This window comes from Pristiophorus japonicus, chromosome 9 (assembly GCF_044704955.1).
Source record: "Pristiophorus japonicus isolate sPriJap1 chromosome 9, sPriJap1.hap1, whole genome shotgun sequence".
NCBI classification, from domain to species: Eukaryota; Metazoa; Chordata; class Chondrichthyes; family Pristiophoridae; genus Pristiophorus; species Pristiophorus japonicus.
Genome location: NC_091985.1, coordinates 146,105,050 through 146,125,420, shown reverse-complemented (window position 1 = coordinate 146,125,420; position 20,371 = coordinate 146,105,050). Strand labels below are relative to the sequence as shown.

At 47.1% G+C, this 20,371-nt stretch overlaps 1 protein-coding gene across 1 annotated transcript in view; it reads right to left on the bottom strand.

Annotated features, from left to right (window-relative positions):
- syne1b (spectrin repeat containing, nuclear envelope 1b) overlaps window positions 1-20,371 on the bottom strand; it is a 420,847-nt gene that overhangs the window by 323,587 nt on the left and 76,889 nt on the right. The window contains exons 9-15 of the mRNA XM_070891000.1: window positions 13,801-13,908; window positions 11,243-11,380; window positions 9,543-9,707; window positions 8,200-8,312; window positions 3,365-3,533; window positions 2,126-2,222; window positions 1,821-2,023 (exon numbers count right to left, since the gene is read on the bottom strand). Coding sequence (XP_070747101.1) covers window positions 1,821-2,023; window positions 2,126-2,222; window positions 3,365-3,533; window positions 8,200-8,312; window positions 9,543-9,707; window positions 11,243-11,380; window positions 13,801-13,908 — 993 coding nt within the window. The remainder of the gene's footprint in view (window positions 1-1,820; window positions 2,024-2,125; window positions 2,223-3,364; window positions 3,534-8,199; window positions 8,313-9,542; window positions 9,708-11,242; window positions 11,381-13,800; window positions 13,909-20,371) is intronic.

The following is a 20,371-nucleotide window of genomic DNA, read 5'->3' as shown; positions in this document are numbered from 1 at the left end:
CACCTGCACTAATATCTACTTATGTTGGTCAGTGTCAAATTTTTTAGCTCATAACACTCCTTGGGACGTTTCACTACATTAAAGGCGCTATATAAATACAAGTTGTTGTTGTTTATTTATTTTATTGCATTAAAAAATATTTTGTGATGTATTTAAGAGTGGTAACCTGGTGCAGTTTTATTAACACAGCTGAAAATGGTTTATCACAAAAAAATAAGCATTTTTAATCAGTGTCTAGTCCAACACCTGTGAGTAACCTGGTTTTAAGTGACTGAAAATGGCTTAAAAAAAAACTATACAGACCCATTTAGTAATTTCATGGGTGTACACTAGTCAGTTTCTAAGGAAATTAAATACTTTTTCATGTTTAAAAACTTTTTTTAAAGTGCCGAATAGTGCCTATTTGGGCCTAAAATAAACCTTAATTTTAAAAGCATCTTCGATGGGCAGCAAACGGGCACAATTAGCAGAAACTTGCCATGGTGATTAATTGGATCGGGGGGGTATGGCAAGTTTAGTGGGCGGGGCCAGCTTCCAGCGCAATGTATTTTAAACCAGCACAAAAGATTGCGGAAAGTTGCAGTAACTTGTACTTGAAATTCCTTGATCTTTTGCGTTAGTTTGGCCAATTTTATGCGAATTGTGCTGGAAACCAGCGGAAACTTGACCCCTCGAAGGTTACTGTTCAAGCAAAGTCCTTCATTTAGATGTACAGGTATTTGAATTAAAGTACAAAGCAAACTTTGAGTTGACTTACGCCAGCGTGATCACTGATCCCGAATCTCTTCCAATGGCCAAACTCATCGCAAGTCTTCACCCCATGACATCACCACGTACAGTCCATGATGACATAAATGTGTGACACGTCTCACATGTAGCACATGCATCATGCAGCGTGCACGAGGGAGTCATTCTGTACTGATCCCCATACACGCTCACTATTACTGTGATAAACTCACAGTTACCTTTGTATAAACTCACTGTTCCCTTTATATAAACACACTGTTATCCCATACCAGCTCACTGTTGTCCCATACTAGCTCACTACTGCCCCTATACCAACTCACTATTAACACACTATCAGTTCACTATTAACCTATACCAACTCACTCTTAACACTATATCAGCTCACTACTACCCTATACCAACTCACTATTACCCGACACCAACTCACTATTGCCCCACACCAACTCACTATTGCCCCACACCAACTCACTATTACCCCACACCAACTCACTATTACCCCACACCAACTCACTATTACCCTATACCAGCTCACTATTACCCTATACCAACTCACTATCACCCCATACCAACTCACTATTCCCCTATACCAGCTCACTATTCCCCTATACCAGCTCACTATTACCCCACACCAGCTCACTATTACCCTATACCAGCTCACTATTACGCGATACCAACTCATTATTACCCTATACCAGCTCACTATTATCCCGATACCAACTCACTATTACCCTACACCAGCTCACTATTACCCTATACCAACTCACTATTACCCTACACCAGCTCACTATTACCCTATACCAGCTCACTATTATCCCTATACCAACTCACTATTACCCTATACCAGCTCACTATTAACCTATTCCAGCTCACTATTACCCCTATACCAGCTCACTATTAACCTATTCCAGCTTATTATTACCCTATGCCAGCTCACTATTAACCTATTCCAGCTCACTTGGTCATGACACTAATGTTTAGATTGTTTATAACAGAATTGCTAAAATTGTTGTACAGTGGCAGAGTGTCTATTGGAGCTCTGCCGATTTTACTAATACCGTATAGTTAAGCTTTACCTTCTTGGCAAGTTCCGGTTGGCTCAGCATCTTCTCTGCATCCTCTAGCCAGGCCTGCAGGCCGGTCACTGTATTGCTGTACTTGTCCCAGTTGGTAACCACTTCTTCCAGCATGCTCCTGACACTACGCACCTCCACGGACAGATTCCGCCACTGTACCATCGAATCGGTCAGGAACTTGTTGATGTTCTCTCGCTCCTCAGCTGCAGGGGACAAAAAAATAACAGGGTAAGATCCCAAGATGTCAATCGTCGGAGCATTCAACTGGCACGGGAATAAAATTGGCTTCATCAACTGTCTGGTACCTGAATCCTCGACTTTCAAATACGTATCGGCCGCCTGCTTCAGGGACTGGAAGGTGACCTCATAGTGTCCAAAAAAATCATTGCCCTCAACAAATGACTGCAGAGGAAGATCAAAGGTGAAAGAGATTTGGGTGTCCAAGTACACAAATCACTAAAAGCCAGTAGTACAAAAAGTAATTAAAAAAGGACTTGGCCTTTACCTCAAGAGGGCTGAAACACAAGGGGGAGCAAGTGAAACTTTGGCTGTAATGAGTCTCAACAGCTTTTTGTGGGAGAGGGTTCCAGACTTCCATTACCCTTTGTGTGAAGAAGTGCTTCATGACATCACCCCTGAAAGGCCTTGCTCTAATTTCAAGGTTATGCCCCCTTGCTCTGGACTCCCCCACCAGAGGGATTTGCTTCCCTTGATTTACTCTATCAACTCCTTTAATCATCTTAAACACCTCAATTAGATCACACCTTAATCTTCTATACTCAAGGGAATACAAGCTAAGTTTACGCAACCTGTCCTTATCATTTATCGTGTTTAGCCCCGGAATCTGCACTGCACCCCCTCCAGGGCCAGTACATCCTCCCTGAGATGCGGTGCCCAGAACTGGATGCAGTACTCCAGATGGGGTCTGACCAGAGCTTTATATAACTGGAACTACGGCAGATAAATGGAGTTGAGGTCAGTGGAGCAGGCTATAGGGGGTGAAAGGCCTACTCCTGTTCCTATGTCAGGTGACAAGAGAAACAGCCATCAGCCATCCTGTCTAAACTTTACATGAAACAATTACAGTATCATTTCACTTTTTAATCTCAGGATGTAGGTGACACTGGCAAAGGCACATTCATTACCCAACCCTTGCTGTACTCAGGAGCTGTGGTGGGCCTTCTGCTTGGCCACAACACAGGGTATTACGAGTCAAACACATAGTGTGGGACTGGAGTCACGTGTAGGCCCAGACCGGGCAAGGGCAGCAGGTTCCCTTCTCTGAAGGATATTAGCGAACCACTTGGATTTGTAATAACAATCTAGCAGATTTCATGGTAACTTTTCTGGTGCCAGCCTCAAATTAGCAGATTTATTGAATTTAATTTCACAATTTTCCCATGGCGGGATTTGAACTCACTGGTTGCTAATCCTTCAGCACAGCCATTAACTACGTTATAGTACCTGTGGGCTACTGAAATATTCCTCAATATAACTTCACTGAAGTATTCCTCACAATATAATTTCAATGAAATATTCCTTACAATATAACTTTGTAGGAGAAGTTGAACCGATTCTCTCCTGCCGTATTTGATGATCCAGGATTTAAGTTTGGTTTCTGCGAGTACCAGGAATGCCAGAAGACGATACTTTAACTCTAGAAAGTCCAATCTTGTTAAATGGAGCTTGGATGCAGTTGTAATGAAATTAAACCTGGAAAGATAAAGTGAATGTGAAGTAACACTAGCAACAGACCACGGGCAATGGGAGAGATTCACAACAAAGTGAAGAATTAGCTTTACTGCCAGCGTAAGAGAAAAAAGCCAGAAAGAACTTGCATTTATACAGCATCTTTTATGACCTCAGGATGTCCCAAAGCACTTTACAGCCAATTCAGTACTTTTTGAGATGTCGTCACTGCTGCAATGTAGGAAACGCGGCAGCCAATTTGCACACAAACTGCAATGTGATAATGACCAGATCATCTGTTTTAGTGATATTAGTTGAGGGATAAATAGTGCCATGGGATCTCTTATGTCCACCTGAGAGGGTGGACTGAGACTCAATTTAACATCTCATCTGAAAGACAGCACTCCCTCAGTTCTACACTGATGTGTCAGCCTAGATTTTGTGCTCAAGTCTCTGGAGTGTGACTTGAACCCATAACCTTCTGACTCAGAGGCTACTGACTGAGCTACAGACACCACCACCACCACGATGTCTCAGAGCGGGTGCAGGACATTCTGAAATGGGAGGGAGAACAACCAGTTGTCGTGGTGCACATTGGTACCAACGACTTAGGTAAAAAAAGGGATGCAGTCCTACGAAAAGAATTTAAGGAGCTAGGAGCTAAATTAAAAAGTAGGACCTCAAAAGTAGTAATCTCGGGATTGCTACCAGTGCCACGTGCTAGTCAGAGTAGGAATCGCAGGATAGCGCAGATGAATAGGTGGCTTGAGCAGTGGTGCAGCAGGGAGGGATTCAAATTCCTGGGGCATTGGAACCGGTTCTGGGGGAGGTGGGACCAGTACAAACCGGACGGTCTGCACCTGGGCAGGACCGGAACCAATGTCCTAGGGGGAGTGTTTGCTAGTGCTGTTGGGGAGGAGTTAAACTAATATGGCAGGGTGATGGGAACCAATGCAGGGAGACAGAGGGAGACAAAAAGGAGGCAAAAGCAAAAGACAGAAAGGAGATGAGGAGGGGTGGGGGGCAGAGAAACCCGGGACAAAGAACAAGAGGGGCCACTGTACAGCAAAATTCTAAAAGGACAAAGGGTGTTAAAAAAACAAGCCTGAAGGCTTTGTGTCTTAATGCAAGGAGTATCCGCAATAAGGTGGATGAATTAACTGTGCAAATAGATGTTAACAAATATGATGTGATTGGGATTACGGAGACGTGGCTCCAGGATGATCAGGGCTGGGAACTCAACATCCAGGGGTATTCAACATTCAGGAAGGATAGAATAAAAGGAAAAGGAGGTGGGGTAGCATTGCTGGTTAAAGAGGAGATTAATGCAATAGTTAGGAAAGACATTAGCTTGGATGATGTGGAATCTATATAGGTAGAGCTGCAGAACACCAAAGGGCAAAAAACGTTAGTGGGAGTTGTGTACAGACCTCCAAACAGTAGTAGTGATGTTGGGGAGGGCATCAAACAGGAAATTAGGGGTGCATGCAATAAAGGTGCAGCAGTTATAATGGGTGACTTTAATATGCACATAGATTGGGCCAGCCAAACTGGAAGCAATACGGTGGAGGAGGATTTCCTGGAGTGCATAAGGGATGGTTTTCTAGACAAATATGTCGAGGAACCAACTAGGGGGGATGCCATCTTAGACTGGGTGTTGTGTAATGAGAGAGGACTAATTAGCAATCTCATTGTGAGAGGCCCCTTGGGGAAGAGTGACCATAATATGGTGGAATTCTGCATTAGGATGGAGAATGATACAGTTAATTCAAAGACCATGGTCCAGAACTTAAAGAAGGGTAACTTTGAAGGTATGAGGCGTGAATTGGCTAGGATAGATTGGCGAATGATACTTAGGGGGTTGACTGTGGATGGGCAATGGCAGACATTTAGAGACCGCATGGATGAATTACAACAATTGTACATTCCTGTCTGGCGTAAAAATAAAAAAGGGAAGGTGGCTCAACCGTGGTTATCTAGGGAAATCAGGGATAGTATTAAAGCCAAGGAAGTGGCATACAAATTGGCCAGAAATAGCACCGAACCCGGGGACTGGGACAAATTTAGAACTCAGCAGAGGAGGACAAAGGGTTTGATTAGGGCAGGGAAAATGGAGTACGAGAAGAAGCTTGCAGGGAACATTAAGGCGGATTGCAAAAGTTTCTATAGGTATGTAAAGAGAAAAAGGTTAATAAAGACAAACGTAGGTCCCCTGCAGTCAGAATCAGGGGAAGTCATAACGGGGAACAAAGAAATGGCAGACCAATTGAACAAGTACTTTGGTTCGGTATTCACTAAGGCGGACACAAACAACCTTCCGGATATAAAAGGGGTCAGAGGGTCTAGTAAGGAGGAGGAACTGAGGGAAATCTTTATTAGTCGGGAAATTGTGTTGGGGAAATTGATGGGATTGAAGGCCGATAAATCCCCAGGGCCTGATGGACTGCATCCCAGAGTACTTAAGGAGGTGGCCTTGGAAATAGCAGATGCATTGACAGTCATTTTCCAACATTCCATTGACTCTGGATCAGTTCCTATTGAGTGGAGGGTAGCCAATGTAACCCCACTTTTTAAAAAAGGAGGGAGAGAGAAAACAGGGCATTATAGACCGGTCAGCCTGACCTCAGTAATGGGTAAAATGATGGAATCAATTATTAAGGATGTCATAGCAGCGCATTTGGAAAATGGTGACATGATAGGTCCAAGTCAGCATGGATTTGTGAAATGGAAATCATGCTTTACAAATCTTCTGGAATTTTTTGAGGATGTTTCCAGTAAAGTGGACAAAGGAGAACCAGTTGATGTGGTATATTTGGACTTTCAGAAGGCTTTCGACAAGGTCCCACACAAGAGATTAATGTGCAAAGTTAAAGCACATGGGATTGGGGGTAATGTGCTGACGTGGATTGAGAACTGGTTATCAGACAGGAAGCAAAGAGTAGGAGTAAATGGGTACTTTTCAGAATGGCAGGCAGTGACTAGTGGGGTACCGCAAGGTTCTGTGCTGGGGCCCCAGCTGTTTACATTGTACATTAATGATTTAGACGAGGGGATTAAATGTAGTATCTCCAAATTTGCGGATGACACTAAGTTGGGTGGCAGTGTGAGCTGCGAGGAGGATGCTATGAGGCTGCAGAGTGACTTGGATAGGTTAGGTGAGTGGGCAAATGCATGGCAGATGAAGTATAATGTGGATAAATGTGAGGTTATCCACTTTGGTGGTAAAAACAGAGAGACAGACTATTATCTGAATGGTGACAGATTAGGAAAAGGGAAGGTGCAACGAGACCTGGGTGTCATGGTACATCAGTCATTGAAGGTTGGCATGCAGGTACAGCAGGCGGTTAAGAAAGCAAATGACATGTTGGCCTTCATAGCGAGGGGATTTGAGTACAGGGGCAGGGAGGTGTTGCTTCAGTTGTACAGGGCCTTGGTGAGGCCACACCTGGAGTATTATGTACAGTTTTGGTCTCCTAACTTGAGGAAGGACATTCTTGCTATTGAGGGAGTGCAGCGAAGATTCACCAGACTGATTCCCGGGATGGTGGGACTGACCTATCAAGAAAGATTGGATCAACTGGGCTTGTATTCACTGGAGTTCGGAAGAATGAGAGGGGACCTCATAGAAACGTTTAAAATTCTGACGGGTTTCGACAGGTTAGATGCAGGAAGAATGTTCCCAATGTTGGGGAAGTCCAGAACCAGGGGTCACAGTCTAAGGATAAGGGCTAAGCCATTTAGGACCGAGATGAGGAGAAACTTCTTCACCCAGAGAGTGGTGAACCTGTGGAATTCTCTACCACAGAAAGTAGTTGAGGCCAATTCACTAAATATATTCAAAAGGGAGTTAGATGAAGTCCTTACTACTCGGGGGATCAAGGGGTATGGCGAGAAAGCAGGAAGGGGGTACTGAAGTTTCATGTTCAGCCATGAACTCATTGAATGGCGGTGCAGGCTAGAAGGACTGAATGGCCTGTTCCTGCACCTAGTTTCTATGTTTCTATGTTTAACATCCATCAGGAAACTCTACCCAACACTGGAGGTCGGAAGCTGCCATCAGGAAGCAGCATGGGTTGTCTACATCAGAGAGTGATGTGGTTTCCAATTTTCCATTAGTGCTGATATTGTAATAAATAAATCCAAATAAAAGCCGATTAGCATCTCGGCTCAACATCGTTTGGATAAACCAGCATTTATCCCTCAACCAAAACAGATTATCGGGTGATTATCTCATTGCTATTTTTGGGACCTTGCTGTGTGCAAATTGGCTGCTGTGTTTGCCTACATTACAACAGCAACTACAAAAGTATCATTGGCCATGAAACATTTTAAGACATTCTGAAGATTTGAAAGGTGCTATACAAATGCAAGATCTCACTTTCTTCAGAAAACATCAGCTCGGTATCACCGTGTACTTAATCAGTATTGAGTTGGAGCATCTGTCGAGCAGCCCGTGTGCCAGTCCAAAATGTCAAGTCCAACAATCACACTCCAGGACGTGCATCGGTAAACCACGTCATTTTATTTTCAGTGTTAATTGCCCACCAAGGTTGGGTGCAATTTACACAGAAAAGGTTAATGTCACTGCAAAGAGAAGGTAAGATTCACAACTATTTAACCAGGCTCACTGATTTCCAGTCATTGTGCTGACGTAGGTTTAACCAAAATACTGTGCTGATACTGTGCTCACCGTTCTGCCGCATCTTCCAGCTGATCGGCCGGAATGGGAATTCCATTCACAGATCCCGCCCTGTGGATCTGGTGGAATATTTGTCTGTGACTTTCTAAAGCTTTTATAACATCCTGGGGAGAGAAGAAATACAAAGTGGTCTGTTAATGCTGGGAAATGATCAAGGCGAAGGTTTGCTCTGTATAGTTGCTCTTTGGTTCTCGTTAAGGAAAAAGCAGCCACTTCTCAGTGTTACAAAGGTATGAATCAAGGACATCACTTCAGGATGTGACTCGAGGTGTGACTGCACCTTGAAGAGGCAGACTAGTCCCAGAATAGTCCTGGACTCCATGCTGGCTGTGGTATAACTGCTATGAGGTCATATTTTCTGAAGTTGGAGCTTAAGGGCTGGAAATTCGGTTGGAAGGTTTTTAAGGCGCTAATGTCGGGCGGTAGCTAAATTTAGCGCTGGGAAATGGTTTGCAACGCCAGCCACAAAATTCAGTGGTTGCGCCCTGACAGTGGATTTGTATTTATATAGCGCCTTTAACATAGTGAAACGTACCAAGGTACTTCACAGGAGTATTATGAGATAAAAATTTTGACCCTGAGCCGCATAAGTAGAAATTAGCGCAGGTGACCAAAAGCTTGTTCAAAGAGGTACATTTTAAGGAGCATCTTGAAGGAGGAAAAAGAGATAGAGAGGCAGAGAGATTTAGGCAGAGAATTCCAAAGCTTGGGGCCGAGGCAACAGAAGGCACGGCTACCAATGGTTGAGCGATTATAATCAGGGATGCTCAAGAGAGCAGAATTAGAGGAGCGCAGACATCTCAGGGGGTTGTGGGGCTGTAGGGGATTACAGAGATAGGGAGGGGCGAGGCCATGGAGGGATTTGAAATCAAGGCGTTGCTGAACCGTATGCCAATGTAGGTCAGTGAGCACAGGGGTGATAGGTGAGTGGGACTTGGTGCGAGTTAGGACACGGGCAGCTGAGTTTTGGATCACGTCTAGTTTACATAGGGTAGAACGTGGCAGGCCAGCCAGGAGTGCATTGGAATAGTCAAGTCTAGAGGTAGCAAAGGCATGATGAGGGCTTCAGCAGCACGAATGGCTCTGCCAGGGTGGACTATTCATACTGTTCGGTGGTGTATATAATCCGCAATCGTTGCTCAGGAATACATGTGACTGGGGAGCTTAAAATCCTGAATAAATCTGGTTTGGATAAGATTTTGCGATTAATGGCAGTGAACAATCGGAAGATCGGGACCTGGTATCAACCTGGCTCTCCAGCCGGCGTTCCAATGGAGGGAGAGCTGGCACTGCCCAGCGATGTCTCCCAACACTTAGCTCCAACACAGTCTCACCTTGTGCTGCTCCAGTTTCCTGTGGATGATGTTGGCAGTCTCGTCATGCGCTTGCTGAATTACAATTTCTTCTGCGAGAATAGCCTCCACTCTGTGCAACCAGGCTCCGATGGTGCCCAGGGGGCCAGGGAGAGATTTGTCCAGCATGATGTGCCAATCTAGAAGCTGAGAAAGGCAAACCAAACACTTGACTTGTTTCCTATTAGTTAGACACCAAATGGCATCATTAGAATCAGATGAACGTAAGAACACAAGAACATAAGAAATAGAAGCAAGCCATTTGACCCCTTCAGCCTGCTCCGCCATTCAATAAGATCATGGCTGATCTGATCATGGACTCGGCTCCACTTCCCTGCCTGCTCCCCATAACCTTTTACTCCCTTATCGCTCAAAAATCTGTCTATCTCCACCTTAAATATATTCAATGACCCAGTCTCCACAACTCTCTAGGGCAGAGAATTCCATAGATTTACAACCCTCTGAGAGAAGAAATTTTTCCTCATCTCAGTTTTAAATAGGCGGCCCCTTATTCTGAGACTATGTCCCCTAGTTTTAGTTTCCCCTATGAGTGGAAATATCCTCTCTGCATCCACCTTGTCAAGCCCCCTCATTATCTTATAAATTTCAATAAGATCACCTCTCATTCTTCTGAACTCCAATGTGTATAGGCCCAACCTACTCAACCTATCTTCATAAGTCAACCCCCCTCATCTCCAGAATCAGCCCAGTGAACCTTCTCTGAACAGCCTCCGATAGGTTGTGACTTTGCTCGATGCAGGAGTATAAGCTGCTCTCTGTGAGGAGGGTTATGTAGAGGGCTTACGTGTTAGGTCACATTGTGACGAACGTGAAAGAGGACCAGAGGGAGTTTTTAAAATTGGAGCCTTGCCGCGCTGGGGTGACAACTCCAAATGTCTCCTTGGCTGAAGAAGTGACAGAACGATGAGAAGTACACATGGGGCTAAAGGGCTTTCCCACCTCTGTGGTCATGTATTAATAGTCAGCATCAGAGAGGCTGGTAATCGCTGTGTCAGCTTGGCTCAGTGGGTAGCACTCTCGCCTCTGACTCAGAAGGTTGTGGGTTCAAGTCCCACTCCAGGCTGACACTTCAGTACAGTACCGAGGCAGTGCTGCGCTGTCAGCAGATGCCGTCTGTTGGATGTGATGTTCAGGCAAATGTAAAAGATCCTGTGCTGCTATTTGAGGAAGAGCAGGGAGCTCTGTCCTGGAAAACATTCTTTCCTCAACCAACACTACCCAAAAAAAAACCTGATTTTTTTGTCGCATTGCTGTTTGTGGGATCTTGCTGTGTGCAAATTGTCTACGAAACAACAGTGAGTACACGTCAAAGGGTAATTCATTGGTTATGAAGCATTTTGGGACATATGATGATGGGAAGGGTGCTATTGAAATGTGAGTTCTTCCTTCCTTCTTTCACTGACTCATCTAACTCCAAGCATTAGCTCCGGTGTGAGGACAGAATTAAAATTAATTAGCAGAGGCTCGTATGGCAGCAACATGGTGCAAAATCCTGGGCCACTGGGAGGGTTGCGATTTACATAGTTGACACCTATCTCAAAAAGGGTCAAATTTATTGCACTTCTCCTGACTGGGAAACATGCATCACACAGCACAACAAAATGATTAGCGAGGAAAAGTACTGCCGTGTGGCTTTGCAGAGTCACTTTTGCATAACTTACCCTGGCTGACACTCTCTCCCACGTTTGTTTCACTGTGACCTGGTCCAGCGACAGCTTCCCATCTTTCTGTGCGGGCTGAATTAACGCTTCGACGTGCTTCCTTTTAGCTTCATACTGGCCTCGAAAACGTTTAAACATCTGAGGAAAAAATTATATAGTTGCAGATGGCAGGGCAATTAAACCACAGCAGAAAATATATCTCTAAAGTGAAACGGTTGCGAATATCACGCAACTCCACCGATTTTCCTTCAATCTGCAACGGAAGTAACTCTGGGTAGGTTTTGTAAACCTGACGCACGCATTCCTTAATTATTCAGGGTCGGTCTGTTAGATCAGCAAATCGTGCTACCAGTCGAGCACAGATACAGAGGTGAAATAAAGCTCCAACTCCTATCGGTCAATATAAAAGCTGACCTCTCACCCCCATACTTGCCCCCCGACCTTCCCTCCACTCCCTCTAACGGCAGAGTACTGTTGCAGTTGGAGGTGATGGGGATTTTTTTCAAATTCATTCACAGGATGTGGGCGTCGCTGGCAAGGCCGGCATTTATTGCCCATCCCTAATTGCCCTTGAGAAGGTGGTGGTGAGCCGCCTTCTGGAACCGCTGCAGTCCGTGTGGTGAAGGTACTCCCACAGTGCTGTTAAGGAGGGAGTTCCAGGATTTTGACCCAGCGACGATGAAGGAACGGCGATATATTTCCAAGTCAGGTTGGTGTGCGACTTGGAGGAGAACATGGAGGTGGTGGTGTTCCCATGCGCCTGCTGCCCTTGTCCTTCTAGGTGGTAGAGGTCAGGGGTTTGGGAGGTGCTGCCGAAGAAGCCTTGGCAAGTTGCTGCAGTGCATCTTGTAGATGGTACACACTGCAGCCGGTGGTGGAGGTTGTGAATGCTGAAGGTGGTGGATGGGATGCCAATCAAGCGGGCTGCTTTGTCCTGGATGGTGCCGAGCTTCTTGAGTGTTGTTGGAGCTGCACTCACCCAGGCAAGTGGAGAGTTTTACATCACAACTAAAGTTCCAGAAAATTTGGAGGCTTCCCCTCCACCCTCAAAGGGTTCAAAGGGATTCATCCAGTGAGTTCAGTCTGAGCTGGTGCAATGCTGTATCGCACTTCAGTGCCCCTGGAAGTGTTATTTGCAGTGAAATACATTTCTAGCCGATCCACATACCCTTTAAAATGTTCCCGATCGTGTCTATATTCACCCAAATATCTGATTACACCTGCCATTTTTAATCTCTAGCTGTTCACACCATGTGCTGTTTTTTTTTTACCACGGATTTTGTAGCTTTTTTTTCTCAGACAGAAACTTTCAAAGTCTTCTGTCGGCTGGCTGAATCCTTCACCAACAAAATTTAAGCTTTAAACATCCGAAAAATCTCCCATCTCGCCGCCAACTGTGATATCTTCACAGAGCACAGCACACACAGCTTCCTAACATGCAGGCTGCTCTCTCGGAACTCTCCGGAAAGCTGCCTGTTGTTTAATGATTAACTATGCAGCTGCAGTACACAATACGTCCACATGCACAGTGTGGAGCTACAGGTATTACAAGCTTACAGACATTACAATTAGGAACAGGGAGAGGAAATTCAGCCCCTGGAGCCAACTCCGCCATGGCTGATCTGTACCTCAGCTCCATTTACCCACCGTAGCTCCATATCCCTTGATACCCTTACCCAACAAAAATCTGTTCATTTTATGGGGCGAAATTGCCCTGCGCTCCGATTGATGGCGGTAACCCGCTCGGGGCGATACTTCCTGTGCCCGGCGTGGAAGCCCCGGCCTGGCCTCTGAATTGGGCTTACCGCCCCTCAGAGGAAGTGGAATGCAATCTCGTGCCCACCACTTCCTGTAGGGGCGGGACCAGCGGTGCTAACGGGGCGCGACCGGCAGCGCTACATGCTTGCTCCGCGTAAACGTCCCTCCCCTTTGCTTAAAGGGGAGGGCCGCTGCGCACTCTGCACGACATCTGATGGCCTCCACCAGGCTGCAAGCCCGGCACCCAAAACGGCGTGCTGGCGACCTCCCCTTTAACTTCCGCCCAGTGAGCGGATGTCGGCCAGCTTCACAACCTGGGCAATGCCCCCCACAGGGCGGTAGGGGGTCGGTCGGTACGCGGCGCTCAGATGTCACGGCGGTAGCGCGGTGGCCCGGGGCGCAAACTCCCGGGCAATTTCCCGGGAAGCCGGTAGCGCACATCCCCTTCCCCCCACCCCACGGGCAAAAAGTGTCTTGTGGAGGCGTTAACAGGCCTCTCAAAAAGGGGCAATTTCGCCCCCTTAGTCTTGAAAGCTCCAATTGACCCCCAGCGTCCACAGCCTTTTGGGGAAGTGAGTTGCAAATTTCTACCGCCTTTGTATGAAGACATGCTTGTGATTTCACCCCTGACCTCGCTCTACTTTTAAGCTTATGTCCCCCCTTGTTCTGGATTCCCCCACCAGGCGGAAATATATTCTCTCTATCTGCCCTATCAAATCCCTTTATTATTTTAAAGAGATTGATGAGATCACCCCTCGGAAAAGATAAAGGACAACAGAGGGGGGCATAAGCCTCCTCACCTGATATCGTTCCTGCAGTCCCACGTCAGCTACTTGTATCCGTGTGAGTTCCCGTTCAAACTGTTCCAGCCACGTTCTCACCTCTCTCAGCATCTGTCGGTCCTCCCGCTGATGGAACACGGACACAAATAATGGCACAGTGAGAGGCTAGTAACCGAATGGTGCTATAAGTAACTGGAATCTGAGCAATGGCAGAAACAACAACAACAACTTTCAGTTATATAGCGCCTTTATAGTAGTAAAACGTCCCAAGGGGCTTTCACGGCAGTGTTGTATCCGTGATGAGGAGACATTTTTTCACTCAGAGGGTGGTGAACCTGTGGAATTCTCTATCACAGAAGGCTGTGGAGGCCAAGTCACTGAACATATTTAAGAGGGAGATAGCTAGATTTCTAGAAACAAAAGGCATCAAGGGGTATGGGGAAAAAGCAGGAATATGGTGTTGAGATAAAGGATCAGCCATGATCATATTGAATGGCTTTGCAGACTCGAAGGGCCGAATGGCCTACTACTGCTCCTATTTTCTATGTTTCTATAAGACAAAACAAATAAATTTGACACAGAGCCACATAAGAAGAAATTACAGCAGATGACCAAAGGCTTGGTCAAAGAGCTGGGTTTTAAGGAGTGCCTTCAAGGGGGAAAGAGAGGTAGAGAGGTGGAGAGGTTTAGGGAGGGAATTCCAGAGCTGAGGGTCTAGGCTGCTGAAGGCACAGCCACCAATGGTTGAGCAATTATAATCAGGGATGCTCAAGGGGGCAGAATTTGAGGAGGGCAGACATCGCGTGGGGTTTTGAGGCTGAAAGAGCTTACAGAGATAAGGAGGGGCAAGGCTATGGAGGGATTTGTAAACAAGGATGAGAATTTAGAAATCAAGGCATTGTTAACCAGGTGCCAATGTAGGTCAACGAGCACGGGGTGATGGGTGATCGGGATTTGGTGCGAGTTCGGACACGGGCTGCCGAGTTTTGGATGACCTCAAGTTTACGTAGCGTAGAATGTGTGAGGCCAGCCAGGTGAGCATTTGAGCAGTCAAGTCTGGAGGTAACAAAGACAGGGATGAGGGCTTCAGCAGCAGAATAGCTGAAACAGGGGCGGAGGCGGGCAATGTTACGGAGGTGGAAATAGGCGGTTTTAGTTATGCCACCGATATGTGGCCAGAAGCTTATTTCAGGGTCAAATATGGCAACTGGGTTGCGAACAGTCTTGTTCACCCTCAGATTGATGCTAGGGAGAGGGATGGAGTCAATGCCTAGGGAACGCAGTTTGTGGCAGGGACTAAAGACAATGGCTTTGGTCTTTCCAATATTTAATTGGAGAAAAGTTCTGCTCATCCAGTATTGGATGTCGAATAAGCAGTCTGACAATTTAGAGACCGTGGCGGGGTCGAGAGAAATGGTGGTGAGGTAGAGCTGGGTATCATCAGCGTCCATGTGGAAACTGACACCGTGTTTTTGGATGATGTTGCCATGGGGCAGCATATAGATGAGAAATAGGAGGGGGCCAAGGATAGATCCTTGGGGGACATCAGAGGTAAGGATGCGGCAGTGGGAAGAGAAGCCATTGCAGGAGATTTTCTAGCTATGATTAGATAGATAAGAATGGAACCAGGCGAATGCAGTCCCACGATGGTGGAGAGGTATTGGAGAAGGATAGAGTGGTCAACTGTGTCAAAGGCTGCAGACAGGTTGAGAAGGATGAGGAGGGATAGTTTACCTTTGTCACAGTCACAAAGGATGTCATTTGTGACTTTGAGGAGAGCCGTTTCAGTATTGTGGCAGTGGCGGAAACCAGATTGAAGGTGTCATGTATCTCACACCACTGTATATAACTGTATCTTACCATGCTATACATGACTGTAACTAGATATGACCTGAAACCACAAGCATACCTTACCACCAGGGATGCACTTGCAGGAGGCACTGCATACCTGTCCCACACAGGTATATAAAGGCAGGTCTCAGGCAAGTGAGGCATGCCAGAGCTGTGAAATAAAGGTGCAGGTCCTGAGTGACCTTGACTTCAGCATGTGCCTCGTGTAAGTCTGTACTGCAGGGTCAGGACTTTACAGTGGCGACGAGTTACGGGATCACAGAATCCACAGAATGGCTACCAACAGCTCAGATGAAAAATGCAATGCTGGAGATAATTGGGAGGACTTTATAGAAAGGCTCCAGCAAAGCTTTGTAACCAAAGACTGGTTGGGCGACGATAAGGCAGACAAGAGAAGAGCCCATCTCTTGACCAGCTGTGGTTCAAAAACATACGCCTTATTGAAGGACCTGCTGGCACCCGAGAAACCAGCAAGCAAGTCGTTTGAGGAGTTGAGCACACTGGTGAGAGACCATCTGAAGCCAGCGAGCAGCCTACACATGGCCAGACACAGGTTCTACAACTACAGACGCTGTGTGGGCCAGAGCATATCCGACTTTGTGGCGGAACTTCGGAGGCTGCCTAGTTTATGTGAGTTCTCCGATGAACTAAGGAGAGAAGTACTGAGAGACTTTTTTTATTGAAGGAATAGGCCACTCAGGCATATTCTGAAAGCTCATAGAGACCAAGAACTTCACCCCAGAGGCTGCAGCACTGGTTGCACAGACATTCTTGGCAGGAGAAGAAGAAACGAGGTTGATCTATACTGCGGGTACGACAACTAACGAAACATCGGAACAAGGGGTTCACAGCGTGAAACAAGCCGCTACCCCCACACACAGACAAAGGCAGGAGAGCAGGCCTTCAACAGCAGGCAGTGGCGCCAGAAGCCATCAAGGGCCACATGAACGGCCGTTCACACCTCATCAACCCACAATGCGAGCAATCAACTACAAACTGAGAGAAGCTCAAGAGAGATCAGCCAGACGCAGCTCATCCTTCAGAAACAATGGAAGCGGTCTGTGCTGGAGATGTGGGGAAGGCACTCATCAAGAGGGTGTCGATTTCAGCACGCCGTTTGCAGAAACTGCAACTATACAGGACATCTGGCCCGCATATGCAGAAAAACAGCAGCTCGGCTGGTATACAATCGGAAAGGTCGGAAAGCGGACCAGAAGACAGTGGGGACAGTGCCCGGGACACCAAGGTACAGCGGGTCAACACGATCAATGTCCACTGTTCTTACAACAAGACGCCTCCAATAATGATGTGGGTCCTACTCAACGGGATACCCGTCAACATGGAACTGGACACGGGAGCGAGTCAATCTCTCATGAGCGTCCAACAATTTGAACAGCTGTGGCCGCACAAAAGCAACAGACCAAAACTCACAAGGGTCGACACCAAACTAAGGACCTATACCAAAGAAATCGTCCCAGTCCTTGGCAGCGCCATGCTCTCAGTCACACACATAGGGACGGTGAACCGACTTCCCCTGTGGATTGTCCCCGGAGATCTCCCAGCACTATTGGGGAGAAGCTGACTGGCAAAACTAAATTGCAAATGCGATGATGTTCACGCCATGTCGTCAGAGGAACGGACCTCCTGCTCAACAGTTCTAAGTCGATTTGAACATCTCTTTCAGCCAGGTGTGGGCTGAAAGGGGCTAAAGTCAAAATCTACATCACACAGGATGCTAGACCGGTCCATCACAAGGCTAGAGCTGTGCCTTATGTGATGAGGGAAAAGATTGAACATGAACTGGACAGGCTTCTGCGGGAAGGCATTATCTCACCCGTGGAATTTAGCGACTGGGCAAGTCCCATCGTCCCCGTCATGAAGCCTGATGGATCCATACGAATCTGTGGGGATTACAAATCTACCATAAACAGAGTCTCCCTACAGGACCAATACCCGCTGCCCAGAGCGGAGGACCTATTTACCTATTTGCCACATTGGCTGGAGGAAAACTTTTCTCGAAACTAGATCTCACATCTGCGTATATGACGCAAGAACTGACCAAAGAATCAAAGCTACTCACCACCATCAACACACATCGAGGCCTTTTCATGTACAATCGATGCCCATTCGGCATCAGGTCGGCAGCTGCGATATTCCAGCGCAACATGGAGAGTCTGCTCAAGTCCATCCCGGGTACGGTTGTGTTTCAAGACGACATACTCATCACGGGCAGGGACACCGACTCCACTCTCCGCAATTTGGAGGAAGTACTAAAGCGATTGGATCGGGTAGGCCTCAGAGTTAAGAAATCCAAGTGTCTGTTTCTCGCGCCCGAGGTTGAATTTTTGGGCAGAAGGATTGCCGCTGATGGAATCCGCCCAACAGAATCTAAAACCGAAGCAATTCATCTGGCACCCAGGCCCCGGAATGTCTCGGAACTGCACGCCTTTCTCAGGCTACTCAATTACTTTGGGAACTTTATGCACAACTTGAGCACACTGCTGGAGCCTCTCCACGTGCTACTCAGAAAGGGCTGCGATTGGTTTTGGGGGGACGCCCAAGAACGCGCCTTCAATAAGGCACGCAACCTTCTATGTTCCAACAGTGTTTTGACTTTATTTGACCCAGGTAAAAAGCTAGTTCTTACATGTGATGTGTTAGTGTACGGGGTCGGGTGCGTTTTACAGCATGTCAATGGTACGGGTAAATTAAAACCCATTGCTATGCCTCCAAGTCACTTTCGCGGGCGGAGCGCGGGTACGGTATGGTGGAGAAGGAGGTGCTCGCGTGTGTGTACGGTGTCAAAAAGATGCACCAATACCTTTTCGGGGCCAAGTTCGCGTTGGAAACCGACCACAAACCCCTCACGTCTCTGCTATCCGAGAGCAAGGCAATAAACGCCAATGCCTCGGCGCGCATTCAACGGTGGGCATTCATGCTGGCGTCTTACAACTACACAAAAAGGCACAGACCAGGCACAGACAACTGTGCCGACGCGCTTAACAGGCTACCCCTGGCGACCACGGAAGGGTCCAAAGAACAGGACTGTGAGATGGTCATGGCAATTGAGTCCACAGGTTCGCCCATGACGGCTCGCCAAATCAGAGCTTGGACGACCAGCGACCCCACGTTATCCTTAGTCAAAAGATATGTTTTAACTGGTGACTGGGCAGTGGCTCACGATGCCTGTCCCGAGGAGACCAAACCTTTCCATAGGTGCATGCATGAACTATCACTACAGGCAGACTGCCTGATGTGGGGCAGCCGAGTAGTCATGCCTTTGCAAGGCAGAGAGCCGTTTGTCTGGGAGCTCCACCGCGAGCAACTGGGGATCGTTCTCATGAAGGCCATAGCCAGATCCCACAAAACCGTGGTTGCGGGTGCATGTAGACTATGCGGGCCCATTCATGGGCAAAATGTTCCTCGTAGTCGTCGATGCATTTCCAAAGTGGATCGAATGCACCATTTTAAACTCGAGCACCACCTCCACCACTGTGGAGAGCCTTCAAACAATGTTTGCAACGCATGGAATTCCTGACATATTGGTCAGTGATAATGGTCCGTGCTTCACCAGCGCAGAATTCCAAGATTTTATAGTTGACCACGGCATAAATCACGTTAAGACGGCACCGTTCAAGCCGGCCTCCAATGGCCAGGTGGAGCGAGCAGTGCAAATCGTTAAACAAGGCATGCTAAAAATCCAAGGTCCCACGCTGCAGAGCCGACTGTTGCGACTGCTGCTGGCATATAGATCTCGTCCGCATTCGTTGACTGGGGTTCCGCCACGCAACTACTGATGAAACGGACCTTAAAGACTAGGCTCTCATTAATCCTCCCAGACATGCATGAAATTGTTCAGGCAAAGCGCCGTAAGCTAACTGAGTACCATGACCAAAATTCGAGGGGGATGTGGAATGAAATAGGGGACAAAGTGTTTGTGCTAAACAATGGCAGGGGTCCCAAATGGCTTGCAGGGACAGTAACAGGCAAGGAAGGAAACAGGCTACTGGTGGTACAAATGGACAATGGCCAAACCTGCCGGAGGTATGTAGACCAAGTAAAAAGTAGATTCACCAACAACACTACAGAACCAGAGGCAGACTACAATGTGGAACTCACACCACACCTGGTGGACAGACAGAGGGAACAACCTGAGGAAAGGGCAGTCTCAACAGACAGCCCAGGCGAGACACCAGCAATCATACCGAACGAAACAGACAGCCCAGGCGAGATACCAGCAATCACACCGAAAGAAAAACAGGCACCAAGGCAAACAACTGAACCACAACTAAGACGCTCCACGCGAGAGCATAGACTACCTGAGAGACTGAATCTATAAAGACAATAAGACCTTGGGGGAGGGTGATGTCATGTATCTCACACTACTGTATATAACTGTTTCTTACCATGCTATACATGACTGTAACTAGAGATGACCTGTAACCACAAGCTTACCTTACCACCAGGGGTTCACTTGCAGGAGACACTGCACACCTGTCCCACACAGGTATATAAAGGCAGGTCTCAGGCAAGTGAGGCATTCGAGAGCTGTGAAATAAAGGTGCAGGTCTAGAGTGACCTTGACTTCAAGATGTGCCTCATGTAAGTCTGTACTGCAGGGTCAGGGCTTTACAGAAGGGATTCAAACAAGGAGTTGCGGGTAAGATGGGCACGGATTTGGGAGGCGACATGTTCAAGGACTTTGGAGAGCAAAGGGAGGTTGGAGATGTGGTGGTAG